This window comes from Xyrauchen texanus, chromosome 18 (genome assembly GCF_025860055.1).
Source record: "Xyrauchen texanus isolate HMW12.3.18 chromosome 18, RBS_HiC_50CHRs, whole genome shotgun sequence".
Taxonomy (NCBI): Eukaryota; Metazoa; Chordata; class Actinopteri; order Cypriniformes; family Catostomidae; genus Xyrauchen; species Xyrauchen texanus.
The window spans coordinates 41491252-41513366 of NC_068293.1; the positions used below are offsets into that span (position 1 = coordinate 41491252).

At 37.1% G+C, this 22115-nt stretch overlaps 1 protein-coding gene across 2 annotated transcripts in view; it reads right to left on the reverse strand.

Annotated features, from left to right (window-relative positions):
- The window catches only part of ttc21b (tetratricopeptide repeat domain 21B), a 36437-nt gene that overhangs the window by 8322 nt on the left and 6000 nt on the right, over positions 1–22115 (reverse strand). For both annotated transcript variants that reach the window (XM_052149130.1, XM_052149129.1), the window contains exons 7-20: positions 18315–18399; positions 17764–17862; positions 14858–15050; positions 13527–13624; positions 12127–12327; positions 11830–11959; positions 10398–10555; positions 9350–9574; positions 8406–8644; positions 5662–5734; positions 4991–5101; positions 4705–4843; positions 4194–4300; positions 3397–3585 (exon numbers count right to left, since the gene is read on the reverse strand). In XM_052149130.1, the coding sequence (XP_052005090.1) occupies positions 3397–3585; positions 4194–4300; positions 4705–4843; positions 4991–5101; positions 5662–5734; positions 8406–8644; positions 9350–9574; positions 10398–10555; positions 11830–11959; positions 12127–12327; positions 13527–13624; positions 14858–15050; positions 17764–17862; positions 18315–18399 (2047 nt within the window). The remainder of the gene's footprint in view (positions 1–3396; positions 3586–4193; positions 4301–4704; positions 4844–4990; positions 5102–5661; positions 5735–8405; positions 8645–9349; positions 9575–10397; positions 10556–11829; positions 11960–12126; positions 12328–13526; positions 13625–14857; positions 15051–17763; positions 17863–18314; positions 18400–22115) is intronic.

Sequence of the window (22115 nt, forward strand, 5' to 3'; positions counted from 1 at the left end):
CACGCACAACAACACGCTTTCATCACAGTAGGCATATTTGTGACCATCAGTTTAAAGAAGCAACAGCGGTGAAATGACATCAAAAAAAGCATCCAAAGGTTGCTTTTGATCCAAACTAAGTGCCAGAAAAAGTTATTCATCTCTGTCCGCCAGCCAGTCTGACGCCTGATCGGCGAGCACACACACCCAGCAGTATATCACCGTAAACATCTCTCATTCAGGAGTTACAAATGTTTGTGTTGTTTTCTAGTCTGATTCGGTCACTATATTACTAAACGTCTGTGATGATCCCCCTATATGAAAGTAAGATCTGCTTTTAGCTCATTAAGAGAACACAGTAAGCAACCGAGGCAAACAAACCTATGCAAATTATGAATTATTACTATTGTATTTTATTTATGTTGACATGCATATGTGGTCTCTTTTGTAGTGTAGTTAATTCAAAAATATCCAGCACTTTCCATATCAGCTTGCTGTGTAAATATGACTATTTTTACATTGTAATCTGGGTGGTGTGAATACATTCTGTGCTTCAAAAACTTTGAACTTTGTTTGATTTTTTTTACTTTTATCCCCTTTTCTCTCCAATTTGGAATGCCCAATTATCACTGCTTAGTAGGTCCTCCTGGTGGCGCAGTTACTCACCTCAATCCGGGTGGCAGAGGACAAGTCTCAGTTCTGAGACAGTCAATCCGCGCATCTTATCACGTGGCTCGCTGTGCATGACTCCGCTGAGACAAACAGCATGTGGAGGCTCATGTGGAGGCTCATGCGATCCATGCACAACTTATCACGTGTCCCATTGAGAGCGAGAACTCCTAATCGTGACCACGAGGAGGTAACCCCAATTGACTCTACCCTCCATAGCAACCGGGCCAATTTGGTTGCTTAGGAGACCTGGCTGGAGTCACTCAGACTCCAGGGGTGATAGTCAGCGTCAATACTCACTGAGCTACCCAGGCCCCCATCTTATGTGTTGTTTAACGTTAGTATACTGTATAGCCTACAATTAAATATATACTGTAAAGTGACGTTATAGTGCTTTTTATACAATATGTTACAATTGTCACACATCTTACACGACTGTAGTATTATAAATGTAAGCATTTAATCGCTACTCTCCCCCTTCATCACTGGTTGACTTTGTGATTTTGGCTCTGGTATGGAAACAGCAGTATCACTTTATTAAGCTTTATAAATCACTGACTTTTTCACATCCCACAGTGCAGCACACTGTGTGTAGAGTTGTGGTCATTTACTGTATGGTATATGGCAGTGAGGTCATATAATGATATCTCATGAAACAGGTAATAGAACTGACCTCTGGATCAATTCAAAGGCTGTATATTTCAAAGCTGGATGTTTTTATTGTTGCTGGAAAATGAGTAGATGGTATATTTGAACATATTGAATTTAATATTTTTTGTTATTTATGATGTATTGATCATTAAAACTACAAGCCATGGCGCATAACATCATATCCTCATTTGTAGAGAAGTCCGAAATAATTTTGTGTGCTCAAAGTGTGAACTACCCCTACAGCGAGTGAACGCTGTATAATCATGCAGTGTACACATGTCACAATAGCAGTTTCGATCTGATGCTTGATACATATAAATGCTCACATCAATCCGATCACTTTATGTAGCGTTCATGTAAACAGTACGTTCAGAATCATCAATCGGCAAAAAGTGTTCATGTAAACGCAGCTAGTCATGCAGCTTTAATGGTTATCATACCAATGACTCTGAGGTCAAAGTCTGCAGGTTTAAGAGCATTTTGGACTGTTTTCCCACACCACGAACAGTAAGTGCCACTTTTACAACTGTCCAGTACTTCACACATTATTTCATTAATGCGAAAATAGCAAAGAATAGAAATGAAATATTACATGTCCTCATGAGTGCCAACCCTTCCACATTATGTGGCAATTATTATTTCTGGATTGTGCATTTAAATTCACAGAGTTTCTGCAAAGTGTGTGGTCTCCTAAAAATGTATCTCCATTTTTCTAATTATTCATAGACATATTTTATTTAATTCAAATATATGTAATCTTATTGCACTAATTTACAGTATCTCTGTGTCTGATTTAGAACGGGTAGAACTCTAGATCTAATGACCTTTAGATAATGTATGTAAAAATTTGCACTGCAAAAATCAATGACAGCTGTAACCAATCAAAGTTGGCAAGTGGCCATAGTATAAGTGGGATAATCCACAGCTGTGTGTGCATTAAACAAGTTTTATTCTCTTTGCTGAGGCTTTGCATCGGGTGGTACTTCACTTCCACGTCATACATTAAAATAGTTTAGCGCACACCTAGCAATGGATTATCCTTTACTTAAAGCAGTCCCACTTGTAGTATAAATGCAGGTTTAGTTCGACTAGGTGAAAAATTTGTGCCTTCTTCCATTGTATAAATTAAGCAAAAGTGGCGGTTCTTGGCAAGAAGCTGCTGCAATGTGGACCATAACGCATGCTGATAGTCTGAGTCTGACTACATGAAACTATGATGACTAGGGATGCATCGACGTATCAGCTGGCGATATTTATCGTCTAATTATTGACTAAATTAATTAGTTAATTAGCAACAAACTTTGTAAAAACTCTGAATTAAAATGCACAATCCAGAAATAATAATAGCCACAACATGTAGAAGGGTTGGCACTTCTAAGAACATGTAATAGTTCATAAAAGGACTATGGCCATAAACGGACATGACAGTTGTGAAAGTGGCACTTAGCTATAGGCTACATGAGGGAAAACCATCCAAAACGCTTTGAAACCAGATGACTATGATTTCTGAGACATCAGGATGGGATCAATAATGATTCATGATTGATTGAATTAAGAATGTGATCGCAAATGGCCATGCGTTTTAAAATATAGTCTGCATTAAGTGCTTCACTCAGCACTATGTGAGCAAGCAGCGCCCTCTAGCGGTCTGGATGGCATTATCCATTATACAAATATAAAAACAGTAAAAAAAGCTTTCGTACCTCTTTGTACATTTATAAAGCATACTTATTAAGTATAACAGTGATCTAATGACAAAATAAGGTGAGTGGCAAAATATCTGTATCAGCCTCTCGTTTTATATTAAAATCGGTATCGGCCAAAAATGATCATATAATGTGCTTTTTCATATAATTAACATATAATGTGCTATTGATTCTGTACAATCAGACACCTGCTTTATCACCAGGGATGTAATCTTTCATTTTTGAAATATACTGCACAGTGTGATTTTTTCAGGCCAGTGTTGTGTTTAAATGCAGCACCACACACACACACACACAGACACACTCACACACAGACACACTCACACACACATCGCAGTTCCAGCTGCAGAGAGAGTGACACACTGGACTCACTGATGCGGCCCTCACTGACCTTGCTGTCATTTTCACAGTACACAAGTGCCTCTTTGTAGAACTTGACGGCTCGTTCGTAGCCGCGCTGGCTGCTGCACTGTTTGGCGATTTCGGCACAGATCTCCGCAGCGAGCTGCTTCTGCGAGGTGGTAGAGTCGGACTGCTCCATCTGAACACGCTTCAGAACCTTTGCCTGGACATCTCTTGCCTGAAGATGACAGACAAGAAAGGAAGGGCTGACTACAATTTAAGAACACTTCCATAATTTGTGTGGGCATGAAATTGCCGGAATAGTTACTTGCCCTCATGTCAATCAAAACCCAAACGCAGAAGGTTATTCTTTTTGTGGACACAAATGGAGACATTTTGAAGAATCTTCAGGCAGCTCTTTTTCATACAATAGTAGTTCATAGTGACCAATGCTGTCAAGCTCCAAAAAGGACAATAGAAACAGAATAAAGTAGTCTATTTGACTCATGCGCTGTTTTCCAAATCTTCTAATAGTTTTGTGTGAGAAACAGATAAAAATTTAAGCCGTTATTCACTGAAAATCTTCCACTCCACAGTTGCTCTCAACTCTATGACTTCAGAAGACTTGGAACATATAGCGCACATGTGATATGGGCTACTTCTATGGTGTTTGTTGTCATTTTTGAAGTTTGGCACGGTCAATATGAGCTGTCGTTGTATTGACAATTATTTCTCCTTCTGTATTCTTAAATAGCATACGAGTTTGGAGAGACTGTAAGTTGCCTTGTGGGTTTGTGATGATCTGTTGAACACTTTTGGAGGAAGAGCGGATAGAATTGAACTCACTCTCTGTAAGGATAGTAAAGCTTCGTCATTTTTATTAACTCTGCTCTGGACTTTGGCGAGCAGCACAAGATACCGGCAGTCTTCGGTCAGCTGGGGCAGTTCATTCACTGAGAACACAGACAGAAAGAGAACATTGAGGACAAACAACAGCAGCGTGGTGACAAAATCATTGTATTATCATAATAATTAAAGGGATAGTTAAATGAAAATGATTGCATCATTTACTCTCCCTCATGTTGTTCCAAAACCGTATGACTTCCTTTCTTCCGTGGAACACAAAAGAGAAGCAAAGCTAAATGTAAGCCTCAGTCACCATTCATCTTAATTGCATGTTTAGAACAACATGAGGTTGAGTAGATAAGGACAGAATTTTTATTCTTGGGGTGAACTTTCCCTCTAAACTAACCCTGGTAATAGAAAATTAATTTCCATCCTCTTATCTAGTTGAACTACTTAACTTGTAGCTTGAAAAGCTATGTTTCAAACTAGCCTTCCCAACACTGGTTCTCACCAGGTTCATGTGTGAGAGCCTCCTGCAGAACTCTTTCACAGCGTTCATACTGTCTGAGCTTCAGGAGCAGGTCGGCAAGATCATACCGCAGGAAACTCTGCTGCCCGCTCTTCAACGCTGCCTCGTAATAGTTAATCGCCTGGGAAAACAGCCAGATATATGGAGAAAACGCACTGATAATTCTAAATTTTCAATGCATCCAAAGCAACCACTCTTATTTCAAATGTTTTGCCTTAATAAAGAAATACTCCCCTCTAAACAAATTTGAATAGGATGGCGAGATTACCTTTACATAGTTGTGGGTCTTGACAAGTGCTTTCCCAATCTTACTGGCTACAGCTCCATCTTTAGGGTTTTTCTTCAGGGCTTGTTCATACACCTCGATGGCCAACTCTGGCTGTCAGCGGAGAACATTATATTCATACACACACGACTGTTGGCATCGAACATGAAACTGGGTATTGCGCTACTGCAAATGTTGCCGGCTTTTGAATGACAAATTGCTTGTGATGTTCCTTATTTGCAAATTGCTTCGGATTAAGGTGTATGCTAAATGATTCAATGTATATGTTTTTTTCAAAGGACTTTCATGATTACTTGATCAAATCATTTTATAGAGATTGCACTCAGAAATGTATCTATTTATCACCATGCATAACTTGAAAAATGCATGTTCACTTTTGAAATCCTCATGAATTTAATTGCATTGCATTACTTTCCATGACTTTCACACCCTGGCTCTTAATCTTATTTTCTTCTTTCGATTTTGGGTTGAAATGTGATCTGGATGTTTTCGAGTGATTCTAACGTTTACACTGTGCAGTAAATATTTGTGGGGTTACAGGAGGAGACATCTCATAAACATTACAAAACACACATTTGAGCTTCTAAACAAAGATCTTCACTAATTCAACTACATTTAAGCACATCCGAATAAACAACATGACTCTTTCTCACCTCTTGAATGTTGATGTAGGCGTCACCGAGCAACAGAAAGGTATGAGGGCTTGGCAACTTGTCCACCAAATCCCTGACAAGAACACAGATTTTATCATGTTTTTTTTCTTCTGTGCAATACAACAGCGAATAAAACCACATCTGCAATATGTGTGTTTGACGATTGTTTGCGTAGGTGTAACCGAGCTTGTTAGTGGAAGCTTGTCAACACAAGTGAATAACACACGAAAGACAACTAGGGCACTTAAATACATAAATACAGAACATGAAAAACAGGTTCATCATTCCATATGGCTTCAGGTGTAAAGCTCTTAAAACTCCTGTATCAAATACTAAAAAAATGTAAAAACTAAAATAAATTATATTTACACAATAATATTATACAGTAGTTGAATCTTATGAAACCTGTCAAGAACATGTGCGGGTCACATTTTAACCTAAAAATAAAAAAACAGAGATGAAACATTTTATATACTTAAAAGAAAACAAAAGACAATTAAAAAAAAACAGGAAAAATATAGATATAATTACTGTAAAACATATATATATATATATATATATATATATACATACACAGTACTGTGCAAACGTTTTAGGCACTTGGGAACAATGTTGCATAGTGAGGATGTCTACAAAAATCATGAATCATTTAACGTCCAGTAAACATAAAAAAAGCTAAATCAATATTTGGTGTGACCACCTTTGCCTTCAAAACAGCACCAATCCTTCTTGGTACACCCAGACACAGTTTTTCTTTGTTGTTGGTAAATAGGAATGTGGCAGGGCGGAGGGCGGGGCCGGGTCGTGATCCTACACACCCGGTCCCGTATTAGGCTAATTAAGCCTCCGAGGGATAAAGGTCGACTGCAGAGGATCGTGCGGGAGAGAGAGATCGTTTACGGACATGTCCGTCATGTGTGTGTTTGTGTCTTCTTTTAAGTTTATCATTAAACCATTATTTATATTATCAAGCCGGTTCTCGCCTCCTCCTTTCCATTGATCCCGTTACAAGGATGTTCCAAACTTCTTGGAGAATTCACACAGTTCTTCTATATATTTAGGCTGTCTCTTTATGTAATCCCAGACTGACTCAATGTTCAGTGGGGGGCACTGTGGGGCCATGCCATCTGTTGCAGGGCTCCCTGTTCTTCTATTCTATTTGCAAAATAAATGTTTGGAAAGTCTAAAATGTATATTACCTATTGACACACTAAAACTGAAAATATAAAAAAACATCTTAAGACAAATGTTTTTGTGAAGCATCTTATGTGCCTAAGACTTTTGTACAGTACTGTATATATATATATATATATATATATATATATATGTATATATGTATATATGTATATATATATATATATATATATATATATATATATATATATATATGTATATATATATATATATGTATATATATATATATATATATATATATATGTATGTATATATATACATATATATATATATATATATATATTAGGCTCGATTAATGCAAATTCCATGCGATTAATTTTATAAAAAATTTAAAAATGTAAGCAATTAATCGCAATGCCCACGGACTGTAATAATGAAGATTTACACCAGAGGGCAGTAAGGGAAACTTCAGCTGTGTGGCAACGCGCAGTTTATACAGTGAAGAAAACAACCATCCAGCAGCAGCACAAAACAGACATTTGTTACGTTCTTGCGTTCAAAACACTTGATGGAGCGCAAATCTGAACTAAGAGATCTCAAGATGTGTTCTAAGTATTAAACTACATTTAATGACACAGTGACCTAAAAATTTATGTTTATGACGCAACGCACCCGAGACGCTACACAAGCATGTCTGACACAGGTATTGATTGACGGGTCCTTAAACAAGCCCTCATAATAAATCTCCAACTGATTGACAAATTCACTTGTGAAATGGATTGATGAACTGTGTGCCAATGATTGACTTATGATCAATAATATGGTATTAAACAATACATTGTATTCTAAAGCTGCTTTTTATATTGTCTTATCAATGATGAACTCTTCTGCTACAAGAATGTAAAGCATTTTAATTATCTGAATATTTTTTATTTTATTTTTATATATATATATATATATATAATATATATATATGATGAAATAATTATACATTATATATATATATATATATATATATATAAAATGTATAATTATTTCATCATTATATATTTAATTATCGTTATATGAGGGGCTTTCTCAGCAAATATTTGTATATGCGATTAAATGCAATTAATCACAATTAATTAATCAGGACACCATGTAATTAATTCGATTAAAAAATGTAATCGATTGACAGCCCTAATATATATATATATATATAAAATTGTCAAATATTTACACATCATGGTATTAATAATTTTCCTGCCTTTTATGCTTATTAAAAATAAATAGCGCGGTTTTACATACCTTTATTGTATTGCAGGTTTTTTTTAATGAATGTATTACAGTAATAAGAATCTACAATATATAATGGGAATTAAATAATAATAATACATTTAATGCCAAAATGCAAATCATCTTAATGGCCAAAAAAAAATTACAGAATTATAAATAATAGCTTCTTTATGCAAAATATGATTATTTATTTATTTTAATGAAACAGGACCTGGAGATTTACAAATTATATAAAAATAAAAAAAATCTATAAGCTATAATTTATCATACTGCATGTAGTAAACTTGATCAAAATGGACAAATAAACAAGGTGGCTAATTATATTCTGTAATTACCTGTAGCAGCTCACATAGAGACGTTTCTCTTTCCTGTAGTTCAGGTAGATGTCTGCCATTTTTTCGTTGGCTTGAACATAGTACGGCTGCTCTGGTGTGATGTTTCTGAGCATGCTCAGTGCCAGCTCAGCATCGCCACGCTTTAGCGCGAGGTCGGCATTGGCGATAGTGACTCGGAGCTCCTCCGGAGTACCCATGAACTCATTTATGGCATCTTGCATTACTTTAGCTGCCTCGTGCTGGAAGCCACAACAACATTTTAACCCCAAAAACAAAGCAGACAGCTGTTTGAAAACAATGTTTATTTTTGCAATTCCTTTTGGTGATGCTAGTGTGGCAGAAATGACAGACTTCAGCTTTAACTGACGAAATGGGACGAGACCCATGAATGTTAAAGGAAACGCAAACTTAAAAATGATCATTCTCTCGTCATTTACTCACCCTCATGTCATTTCAACAAACGGCTTTCTTTCTTCCGCTGAACACAAACCAAGATATTTTGATGTAGATATGACTTCAGTTTGTCCATACAACACAAGCTAATGGTGACCAAATTTTCAAGTTTTAAAAAGCACATAAAGGCAGCATAAAGGTAATCACAAGACTCAGTGGTTTAATCAATGTCTTCTAAAGCAACACGATCCGTTTTGTCTGAGAACAGACCAAAATATAACTTTTTTTTCACTATAAATCTTCTTGATACCAGCACTCTCCTTTGCAATCATGATTTGCAGCTTGATTAGACTTGTGCGGAAATCATATCTCCAATAAAATATCTTTGTTTGTGTTCCGTGGAAGAAATTCATATGAGTTTGAGATAACATAAGGGTGAGTAAATAATGAGACAATGATAATTTAATGAGTGAAATTTTCTTTTTAGAGACCTTTAAACGTCTCACATTGTTTAAACGCACATTTTCGGAAGAAAGCAATTGTCCACTCACCTGCTCTCCATTGAGCCAGAGAGCTTCAGCTAGCTCCAGGAACACAGACACACAGTCTGCTGAGCTGAGCTCGGCTCTCTTACTCTGCCGTTTGGCTGAAGAACCGGCTCTCTTCACGGCGCACAGACTCATGGCCATCTGCAGTGTTTGAATGGCCTCCTGAAGCTGCCCCATCTTCCTCTGAGCCTGAGCCTTGACCAAGTGATACAGAGGATGCTCACGGATCTGACCACATGGAGAAGAGAAAGGTTTTATAGCGATGGCTACATTTTGATGAACTGAATTAAAATACAAGACAACCCTGCTATAAAAAAAAATGCATGTTACTACTAAGTGTAAACATTCATGCATTTCTGTTATCCCGTACCCAAACCCAAAAGGATGTTAAAGGGAAATTTCATCCAAAAATAAAAATTATCTTATCATTTACTCACCCTCATGCCACCCCAGATGTGTTGGGGTGCCAAGAGCAGAATATCTGCCACCACAGATATTCTGCCGAGTATCTCAGCTCTGTAGGTCCATACAATGCAAGTGAATGGTGGACAGAACTTTGAAGCTTCAAAAAGCATATAAAAGGCACATGAAAGTAATCCATAAGATTCCAGTGGTTAAATCCATGTCTTCAGAAGAAATATAATAGGTGTAGGTGAAAAACAGATAAATATTTATGTCCTTTTACTATAAATATCCATTTTCACTTTCACTTCCACATTCTTTAGTTTTTAGTGCATATCACCACATAATGGTTGGGGCTGGTCAAAGGTGGACATTTAAATTTGTATTACTTTCATGTGCATTTTGGAGCTTTAAAATGTTGGTCGCCATTCACTTGCATTGTATAGAGCAACAGGGCAGAGATATTTTGTAAAAATCTAGTTCAGCAGACGAAAGAAAGTCATACACATCTGGGACTTTATGAGGGTGTGTAAATGATGAGAGGATTTTCATTTTCAACTCTCCCTTTAATATCAGGTGTAAACAGGGCCTAGTAGTCAGAGAGAGTACAGACTGGCTGGCAGTGATGTTGCAGCACTTGGTGTCTCACCTCAAAGTTGTGGCTGAGGCAGAGTTCCAGAGACTGGGACGAGAGCTTGAAGTTGCCCTGCATGAGATGGATCTGAGCCATGAGGAGATGAGCATCAGCATGAGCCGGGTTCTGATCCAAACAGTGCTGCAGACTGCTCTGAGCCGCATCGATATCACCTGTACAAAGACAAGAACATATGAAGGGAACACAGTATAATTAGAATGTTAAAAATCATTGTGTATCAGAGTATTTGTTCTGTATTGTAAAACAATAATTGTTATACAGTATATAAATCAGCATAAATTATACGCAGTACATCACACACTACCATTAAAGGAATACGCCATTAAGCTCAATCGACAGCATTTGTGGCATAATGATGAGTACCACAAAAATATATTTCAACTAAATGCCAAAATTGAGGTTACAGTGAGGCTCTTACAATGGATGTGAATCGAGCCAATTTTTAGAGGGTTTAAATGCAAAAATATGAAGCTTATCATTTTATAAAAGCACTTAAATAAATCACGTTTTTTGTGGAATTTCAGGGTTTACAGCGTTATTTCATCATGGCAACGAAGATGTAAATTGGATATAACTTTACAATGAAAATGTTAGTATGCACATTTTATCACACTAAAATCAAGTTAACATGAATATTGTTTACTTCTCGTGGCTCTACTCTACGTTTACGGATTGGCCCCCATTGTAAGTGCCTCACTGTAACCTCGATTTTTGCTTTTATTTATTATTTTTTTTAAAGAAAAAGAGGGTCAATTTGAAATACATTTATGTGGTAATCAACATAATAACACAACATTTTAGATTGAGCTTAACTTGTACTGAACATTGAATATTCCTTTCATTTTCATAATGCAAAAACTCTTAATGGTTCAGAAATTAGGCTTGATTTTCTTAATTTCTTGTGATATTGGGGTGAAATATGCAACATGATCACACGGAAGGTCAGCATGTTGTTTTGGATAGTTCCGGTACAATAAGATTGGTGACATAATGCCAAATCGCGGACCGCCTACGCCGATTAGGCGTAGCTTTGGACTTTATAAAATATATAAAGGATTTTTCTTCACTGTATTAATGCCTGTACAGCTGAAAACAACGCTCTTCACATCTTGCTTTTGGCGCCTCTACGTGGACATTACACCTGGGAAAATTGAGCTCATACGTGCCCCATATGCCCAACAACACTTACTGCTTTGGCCACAGGGGGCAGTGTTTCGACTTTCGGTAAGTATACACTGATTTTAGCTAAAGAAAAGTCGACATACTCTTTCCGATCTCACTGTGAGATCATTCTGGAAATTGGACCTAGACACATTCTTGAGAGTCACTCAAAGCAACATTTCAGCTTCTGACAGGTTAAATAAATGCAACAAATAAACCCAGAAAATCAATGAGACATGCTGAAGTGTGAGGAGTGAAAAGGCACCTGACAAAAAACGGACTTTGGCCATGAGATAGACGGCTTGCAGCAGTCCAGGGACGACTTTGACCAGTGTGTCCAGTACAGAGGTGCAGTGCTGCAGCTGAGGCGCAGGAGGCTGTCCTGGACCAGGGGACTGCAGAGAAAACAACACATTCAACACATTTCAATAAATTAGAGAAGAAGTTTGCCAACATAACCTTTTTGGTTTGGTCAATTTTTCCCCACAAGAACAAATGACTTTAAATAAATGACTTTGAACAGCACTCTGACAGTGAGCTGTATATGAGAATTAGAACAGACCTTGGCTGGAGACAGTGCCAAATATTCCTTGGCGATCTCCAGCAGGAAGTCAGGGTTGAGTTTCTCAAAGTACTCAACGCTGAGCGGCAGGCCCTGCAGAGCGGAAAAGTGCGTGTCCACCGCATCATTTAACAGATCGGTTGCCTCGTCTGGCGGTCGTCGCTTTTTCACAGCCAACAAGGCCCGCAGATACAACAGCTCCTAAAACATTCGACAAGAACCCAAACTCATTTACTTTCTTAAAGGTGAGGTATGCAGTTTCAGCGCCTCTAGCAGCACCGAACATGATTTTTCAATTCTCATATGTTTTTATTCTGGAATGTAATGACCACTTTTCACAATCCAATCAATTGCAGATACATAATATCAAGTTCCGCTCTACATATTTTTCACCTCATTTATTCATGTTGAATATCTCCAAAATGCATTCGATTATAAGAGTAAAATGGATTGTGGATCCCGTTTCGAGGACTTTATTTACCCAACTTGTCATTAGGAAAGATGTGCTAATCACTAATGGCTTGTTCAGTTTATTCTCTTTTGAAAATAAATAAGGATTTCTCAGGGGCCTGGGTGGCTCAGCAAGTAAAGACGTTGACTACCACCCCTGGAGTCGTAAGTTAGAACCCAGAGCATGCTGAGTGACTCCAGCCAGGTCTCCTAAGCAACCAAATTGGCCCGGTTGCTAGGGAGGGTAGAGTCACATCGGGTAACCTCCTTGTTGTCACTATAATGTGGTTTTCTCTCGGTGGGGCGCGTGGTGAGTTGTGCGTGGATGCTGCGGAGAACAGCGTGAAGTCTCCACACGCACTACATCTCCGCGGTAACGCGTTCAACATGCCTAGCAACAAGATGCGTGGATTGAAGGTCTCAGACGCAGAGGCAACTGAGATTCGTCCTCCACCACCCGGATGAGGCGAGTCACTACGCCACAACGAGGACTTAGAGCACATTGAGAACTGGGCATTCCAAATTGTGGAGAAAAGGGGAAAAAATCCAAAAAGAAAAAGAAAAGGATTTCTATGAAGGGTTTTGTTTTTGTCACAGGTTTACTCATGCAGTTCCACTGCAAATAAGACATACCATGACAGCTGCTTTTTGCAAAACAGATACTGATGTCAGTTTGTGCAAGCACTTTCTATATCGGGTGCTTCAAGGGCCTCGGCTTTTGTGTAAACAGGCCCTATTACACACAACGGATGATGACTCAGTGGCTAAACACAGCAGAAGTGGATGAATAAATCAGGTCTCTCTGTTGAATCGGAATTAAAAGATCACAAAAAAGAACCACTTCTCTTTACATTTTATGCTTTATTCTGTGGAAATATTCTGTAGAGTCTCTGTGCAACATACAGTACATGTTGACAGTGGTCATATATATTTTTTTACAAGTTTCTCACCCCTGATTTGCCAATAGACTGTTGAATCTCTGTTAGAAATTCCAGCTGTTGTTCTGCATCCTCAATGTGTCCTTCCATGAGCTGACACCTGATGATACCTGACCACACAAACAACAAAATAAAGCTTGTTACTATGAGCCATGTTTAAACATGCTTTAAATGCAATGAATCAGTAGTTTTATCAATGCTGTTGAAAAAGAAAGAAAGAAAGCAAGCCAAGGGTACAAAAGTACATTTTTAGCACCCCCCAAAAGACTGAAAAATTACCTGCAATAAATATTTTCTATATTAAAATACATGTTGTTTTCCTTTGAAAAAAAGAATAATTGACACCTGTCAAAAAAATATGAGCACATATGATTGTTTCCTTATATTTTGGGTTGGGGTGGTTTAAAGTGATGAATATTCATCTAAAACATGCTAGCAACTTGCTATCAATATGCTTAAACATGCTAGCAATGCCTTGCTAAGTGTTAAAACATTCTAGCAACTTGCTAAATCATGCTAACAATGCCTAGTTAAATGCTAAAACGTGTTACCAATATGCTAAAACATGTTAGCAAGGCCAAGCTAAGTGCTAGAACAAGCCATCAACCTGCAAGCAATGCCTAGCTAAGTGTTAAAACATGCTAGCAACTTGCTAAAACATGTTAACAATGCCTAGTTAAATACTAAAATATGTTAGCAATATGCTAAAACATGTTAGCAACGCAAAGCTAAGCGCTAGACCAAGCTATCAACCTGCAAGCAATGCCTTGCTAAGTGTTAAAACATGCTAGCAACTTGATAAAACATGCTAACAATGCCTAGTTAAATGCTAAAATGTGTTAGCAATATGCTAAAAAATGTTAGCAAGTCCAAGCTAAGTGCTAGTACAAGCAATCAACCTGCAAACAATGCCTAGCTATGTGCTAAAACAGGCTAGCAACATGCTAGCACCATGCTAAATATTGCTAGCAATGCCTAGCTAAGTGTTAAAACATGCTAAAAACACACTAAAATATGCTAGCAACATCTGGCAACTAAAACGTCAAACGTTACTAGATTTTACTTAATCTAGGTTTTTAAATTGGGCTTTTTCAAGTCAACCTCAAAGTTTGTCCACAAACTTTATTTGTCTAGTTGTTCTTACAATTCAATATGAACCATGTAATGTTGCAGTTACAAATAAAGTTAACAGCCAACTTTAGGGTCACTCAGTTTAACATACTTACCAAAGACATATTTGGTGCTTTGTAAGTGTTAATTATTTAACCCTGATAATAAGCAGAATCCAATCAGAGTCGGTTTTATAAGCACCATTATCCTTATGACATTTTAGCTTGTCTCACCTATCAAAGCGGAGACGCTGCTCTCATCCAGAGTCATTGCTGTCTTGTACCATTTCATGGCTTCTTTCACTCTGCCCAGTAGAATCATTTGGTAGCCCATCTCTGTGGCGAGCTCAGAGTCACCCGATGCCTGAGTAAATGCCCGCTCCACCATCCTGTGAGTGTGCTGAAGGACTTTCTCTGCTCTCCCACACTGCTCAGGGATCACATTTTACATCAGAAAACGTTACATCTACCTGCAGCCGAATGTTATAACATCCTAAGACATACTAATATGAAAAAGTATCTTTTAAGAACATTTTATACGAAAAAATAAACAACAATAAGGACATTTTGAAATTGCAAAGCATATTCCTCAATATATATATATATATAGTTTTCCCCCCTTAAATTTGATAAAGGCCATCCTGCCCTTTATTATGTGAAATATTGACTTATTCTCACTCATAAGAAACAAACATTATTTAAGGGTGGATATATGCATTGTGAATGCGGTTTCATTTTTGTTAAAATAAACATAATGCTTTAGTTACACTTAATAATAACTACAGGGTATAAAGTATTTATAAAGCATTAGTTTATAGCTAATTAATTATTCATAAATAATTTTCCATACATTGTTAATACATTAATAGAGTATATACAAGTAGTATTTTATTCTTTTACATTTTCTGTTGCAAATGATTTTGTTATATCAATATTATTGTTAATAAGTTCATATACAGTTGAAGTCAGAAGTTTACATACACTTAGCCAAATGCAATTAAACTGAGTATTTCACAATTCATGACATTTAATCTTAGAAAACATTCCCTGTCTATGGTCAGTTAGGATCACTACTTTATTTTAAGAATGTGAAATAATAGTAGAGAGAATTATTTATTTCAGCTTTTATTTCTTTCATCACTTTCCCAGTTGGTCAGAAGTATACATACACTTTTTAGTATTTAGTAGCATTGCCTTTAAATTGTTTAACTTGGGTCAAACTTTTTGGGGATCCTTCCACAAGCTTCTCAATAGGTTGTTGGAATTTTGTCCCATTCCTCCAGACAGAACTGGTGTAACAGAGTCAGGTTTATAGGCCTCCTTGTTCGCACACGCTTTTTCAGCTCTTCCCACAAATTTTCTATCGGATTGAGGTCAGGGCTTTGTGATGTCCACTCCAATACCTTGACTTTGTTGTCCTTAAGCCATTTTGCCACAACTTTGGAGGTATGCTTGGGGTCATTGTCCATTTGGAAGACCCATCTGCGACCGTGCTTTAATTTCCTGGCTGATGTCTTGAGATATTGCTTCAATGTATCCACATAATTTTCCTTCGTCATGATGCTATCTATTTTGTGAAGTGCACCAGTCCCTCCTGCAGCAAAACACCCCCACAACATGATGCTGCCACCCCCGTGCTTTATGGTTGGGATGGTGTTCTTCAGATTGCAATCCTCATCCTTTTTCTTCCAAACATAACAATGGTCATTATGGCCAAACAGTTAAATTTTAGTTTCATCAGACCAGAGGACATTTCTTCAAAATGTAACATATTTGTCCCCATGTGCACTTGCAAACTGTAGTCTGGCTTTTATTTGGCAGTTTTGGAGCAGTGGCTTCTTCCTTGCGGAGCAGCCTTTCTGGTTATGTCGATATAGGACTCGTTTCACTGTGGATCTAGATACTCGTCTACCTGTTCCTCCAGCATCTTCACAAGTTCCTTTGCTGTTGTTCTGGGATTGATTTGCACTTTTTGCACTAAACTACATTTATCTCTAGGAGACAGAATGTGTCTTCTTTCTGAGCGGTGTTATGGCTGCGTGATCCATTGGTGTTTATAATTGTGTACTATTGTTTGTACAGATGAATGTGGTACATTCAGGCATTTGGAAATTGCTCCCAAGGATGAACCAGACATGTGGAGGTCCATGATTTTGTTTTCTGAGGTCTTGGCTGATTTCTTTTGATTTTCCCATGATGTCAAGCAAAGAGGCACGGAGTTTGAAGGTATGCCTTTAAATACATCCACAGGTACACCTCCAATTGACTCCAATTAGCCTATCAGAAGCTAATTGCCTACAGGTTTGATATCCTTTTATGGAATTTTCCAAGCTGTCTAAAGGCACGGTTAACTTAGTTTATGAAACCTTCTGACACACTGGAATTGTGATATAGTCAATTAAAAGTGAAACAATCTGTCTATAAACAGTTGTTGGAAAAAAAATATCATGTCATGAACAAAGTAGATGTCCTAAACAACTTGAAAAAACTATAGTTTGCTAATATGACAACTGTGGAGTTTGATGAATTTAATGACTTCAACCTAAGTGTATGTAAACTGCTGACTTCAACTCTACAAGCAGTTTGTTAATGTTTTAGTTTGTTAATTATTCATCCTTAGTATCAACTTGTTAACCAAACCTAACTAATGTATTTAAGTTAATGCAAACCAGTGATAAGGAAGTGTTTATGAGAACATTAAGAAGGTATAAATTGATTATTTATATATTTATTTTGTGCATTTATACACTATATATAATAATTGGACATATATGAATGCTTAATCCATTTTTAGATTTCAGTGTAATAAATTCACTATCTAAACTTTCCTGTGTAAAGTCATATCCAATTTTACAACACTGTTAACCCCAATACCAATTTTCATTTGCTTTGCTTGCTACGGAAAATATGAATGAATAACATATTATTTGTATGCATCCTGAAAATGTATTAATATTGTAGGAAAATTAATTCCTACATTATACATGTATTTATTATAAAGTGTTACTGCTGCTTTTTCCCTAACCCACGCATCCCTCTAATGCCAAGTTTATATAACCTTGCCGACAAACAAGAATCTTCAGTGGTGACTCTAGTCTCTGTTTGTTTATCTGTGAGTCTATGGAGAATGTGAGTATTACCACTCGAGTGAAAGCTAATGACATCCTGTAGAAGAGTTCTGGATTGTTCGGTTCTTGAATGTCCAAATTACTGATTAGATTTGATAGCTGGTTTACAGACTGAGAAAAGACAAAAAGAAAAGAAAATTATTAAAAGTTATCAAAAATGAAATTGAGAAAACATAGATACAACAACACTATTCAAAAAATATACAACCTAATTCACATTCAAAAAATATGATTCACAAATGCTAAACACATTTCATAAACACACAAGTGTGCTCACATGTTTGTAGACTGCCTTGGATTTTTCTGTTAGAATACTTAGCTAATTTTCTAGATTTGATTGGCAATTTGAAAGTTTTGATTCACAAAATCTTTATGTACATCCACTTTAGCCAATTAAATGAGCCATTTATAATCCAGCCAATCACAGTACGGCTTTAAGTCATACATATATCATGTTGCGTATTGAAATGTAATAATTACCCAAGAACAATTGTACACAAAAAGTGAATTGTGCTTTGTAAACATATTCATTTTCAAAACACATTTAGTTGAAGATGCTATACCTCTCCGATGTCTCCCTCCCTGCAAAGCGAGTGCAGAGCCAGCATCCTCAGAGCCTCTAGATTATTTTTATCTCTCTGAAGAAGCCTGAACAGATGAACAGAATGTGGAAGTCAAGAGCAAAACACATGTTACATTTCTGTCTTTATTTGAACTTCTGGATGCAAATTTTCATACTAAATAATCACATTAATCTTGTGTGCAAACATACAGCATCAACTCACATGCAGCATCTGTTTTACTCAAGAACACTTAACAGTCAATAACAGATTGCTGCACCTGTCATATGTTGTTATATGAGAAAGCCTGCTTTTAAGAAGTAAAATAAATGATATATTGAATAATCACAATATATTTGTAATAATTTGCTGGCCATAATTGTAACACTTTATAATAACTACATGGTATAAAGTATTTGTAATGCATTAGTTTATAATTAATTGATCATTTATAAATGATTGTTCCTACATCATTAATACAGTAATATGCTACATAAAACTAGTATGTTCTTCTTATATGTTTACTGTAGCAAACAACTTATCATTGAACAACTTATTAAAATAAGTTCATATATAAGCAGTTTGATTATGACTTTTCATTGTTAATAACCAACGTACCAATTTGGCAATGACCATGACATAACCATCTCAACTTTTCAGAGTAATGGATCATTAACAAATATTTAATTAAGGCATATGTATTTCTCACTATAAATTGGGTCACCAAAATACTTAGCTACTAGTTAGTCAGTGCTTTACTACAACCATCATTAATCCATCCATCCATCCATCTTCAACCGCTTATCCGAAGTCGGGTCGCGGGGGCAGCTGCTCCAGCAGGGGGCCCCAAACTTCCCTATCCCGAGCCACATTAACCAGCTCTGACTGGGGGACCCCGAGGCGTTCCCAGGCCAGTGTGGAGATGTAATCTCTCCACCTAGTCCTGGGTCTTCCATGAGGCCTCCTCTCAGCTGGACGTGCCTGAAACACCTCCCTAGGGAGGCGCCCAGGGGGCATCCTTACCAGATGCCCAAACCACCTCAACTGGCTCCTTTCGACGCAAAGGAGCAGCGGCTCTACTCCGAGCTCCTCACGGATGACTGAGCTCCTCACCCTATCTATAAGGGAGAAGCCCGCCACCCTTCTGAGAAGGCCCATTTCGGCCGCTTGTACTCGCGACCTAGTTCTTTCGGTCATGACCCAGCCTTCATGACCATAGGTGAGGTTAGGAACGAAAATTGACCGGTAGATCGAGAGCTTTGCCTTCCAGCTCAGCTCTCTTTTTGTGACAACGGTGCGATAAGGCGAGTGCAATACCGCCCCCGCTGCCCCGATTCTCCGGCCAACCTCCCATTCCATTGTCACCTCACTCGTGAACAAGACCCCGAGGTACTTGAACTCCTTCACTTGGGGCAATACCTCCTTCCCTACCCGGAGTACAAACTCAATCGGTCAATCATTAATCATTTGCTTTAAAAGTGTTCCTAAAACAGTAAAACACTAATCAAATAAGCATTAATATATGCACAATTCATTGCATATGTAAATGTATACATTTATTTATTAATTAAAGATGTATGCCTTCTTAATGTTCTCATAAACACTTCTTTACCACTGGTTTGCTTCAACTGAAATAAATTAGTTAGGTATGGTTAACAAGTTGTTTATGAAGGATGAGAAATCATTATATATGAACTTATTAAATAATAATACAATTGTTTGCAACAGAAAATATAGATGAATAACATAACAGTTCAAATACTGAACTAAGTATAAACTAACGCTTTACAAATGCTTTATACCGTACACTTATGATAGTGTTACTGCGACAGAGTTAGAGTTTGATACATTTTTTGAATCAGTTCAAATTGTCCGTTACAATGTATTGATTCATAACTCTGATTCAAAGATTCATTTGCATTGATTTGGGTTTTTCATATATTAAGGTTTTTAGAAAATTAAATAAGGGTAAATATTACTTAAGTCTTATTAAATTGGTGCATATTAATTAAAATGATTAAATATTGTTCTTCCTTGTGTTCAGTTGGTGAAAAATGGTGTAAAACATTGATAACTAAAAACTAGATTGTTACTGTATTTTACTTTGTGCATTAAACATTTTGAATATTTTTGCTGTTTGGTTGAAATGATGGTTCCATTGATTGTATGTCAATCCTATACCTTATCTTTGAGGTTGTCCTCACATTAGCTTAAGTTTCCACAACCGAGCTCCACCTGAGAGAACTGGTTTTTACACACACACTCTTTGAGTTCTGGCCTTGAACTGCAGTACTAAATGCACTTTGAATAAAAGACCCTTTTCATTCTGTCTGTCGCTGGCTCTCGTCCAATGGGGAAGAGAAACAATGATCCAGTCATTCTGTATTGATTTGTGGAATTTGTCCTTCAATCATTCCAATTTTATTGCTTTAGAGTGTATTTTTTGGTGTCACATCTGTGTGTGCCAGTTCTGTGTGTGTTTGTGTTTTCCCTCATGTGTTTCAGGTGACGCCGGTGGATGATTGGCACAAGGAGAGCTTATATGGAGAGGTAATTAATGAGAGACAAGTGCCGTTGGTCCGCTGATGAGCAAGGCAATCAGCATTCCCTTGGAAACGCAGATCATCGATGAGCTGGGTGCTCAGCGCTCCCATGGAAATGCCAATCACCCACCGGCGGCACCTGAAACACATGAGGGAAAACACAGACACACACAGAAATGGCACACACAGACATGAGACTAAGACGAGACAGACATGAGAGTCAGGGGGAGGCACATTCACACCTGACTGTGACAAAAACACCATAAATGTCTCAAGGTAAATCTCATCAAAAAGTTTCAAAAGGATGGATCACCCAAAAATGAAAATTCCGTCATCATTTACTCACCCTCAGGTTGTTCCAATCTGTATAAAGCACTCTGAATGTACAATACAATGCAAATAAATAGTGACTGGAGCGGTCAAGCTCTAAAAGCCAACCGCCATAAATGTATTCTTAGATATTGCAAACGCTTTGTGTGATGAAAAGACCAAAATAAAAATAAAAGTCATTATTCACTGATAGTCTTCCCCTCTCTGCTATAGTTCTCAAAGCATGTTTATAATTATGTTCAACTGAAATGTTTTTGAAGTGAATGAGATTTTAGATTTATTGCTTGTTCAGACTAAATGTGCTCTTGCATTAACCCTCCTATTGTCTTTTTTGACCCAGGACAGGTAAAAATTGTGTTATACCGCATAGTTTTTGGTACTGGAACCAAAAGTTATGACTTTGTCAAGACCATAAAAAAATAAATAAATACATTTAATACATTTTTGTGCATAACTGTTTAAGAGAATTAACTATTTAAAACAAATAGTTCCTTCTATTGTCTCAATGGGTCATTTTGACCCATATAGGAAAAACCAATTGTGATATTTGACCTTCTGACCTTATGGAAGTTTTACAGATTAGATTTTTTTCCCCATTATTACACATTTTAGACCACAATAATAATAATAAAAAAATGTTAAGGGGGGTCTTTAGTGCCTAATCAAGTATTAATGCATTTTGAATAGCTTTCAATTTAGGTAAAAAAAAATACAAATTCCTGAAAGACAAAAAGTGGGTGCAGTTTTCTTCAAGACAATAGAATGGTTTAAAAAATGAAAAATATGGACACAGTGCAACAAATAAAACAAAACGCAGGTGTTGAGATGTGTTCTTTTTAACTTGGCAGGGTGTGTAAAAAATGGGACACATGCTTGCATAGACAAAACATTTTTTAAAACAAAGCAGATGGGTGCACAAACTTGTTATAAC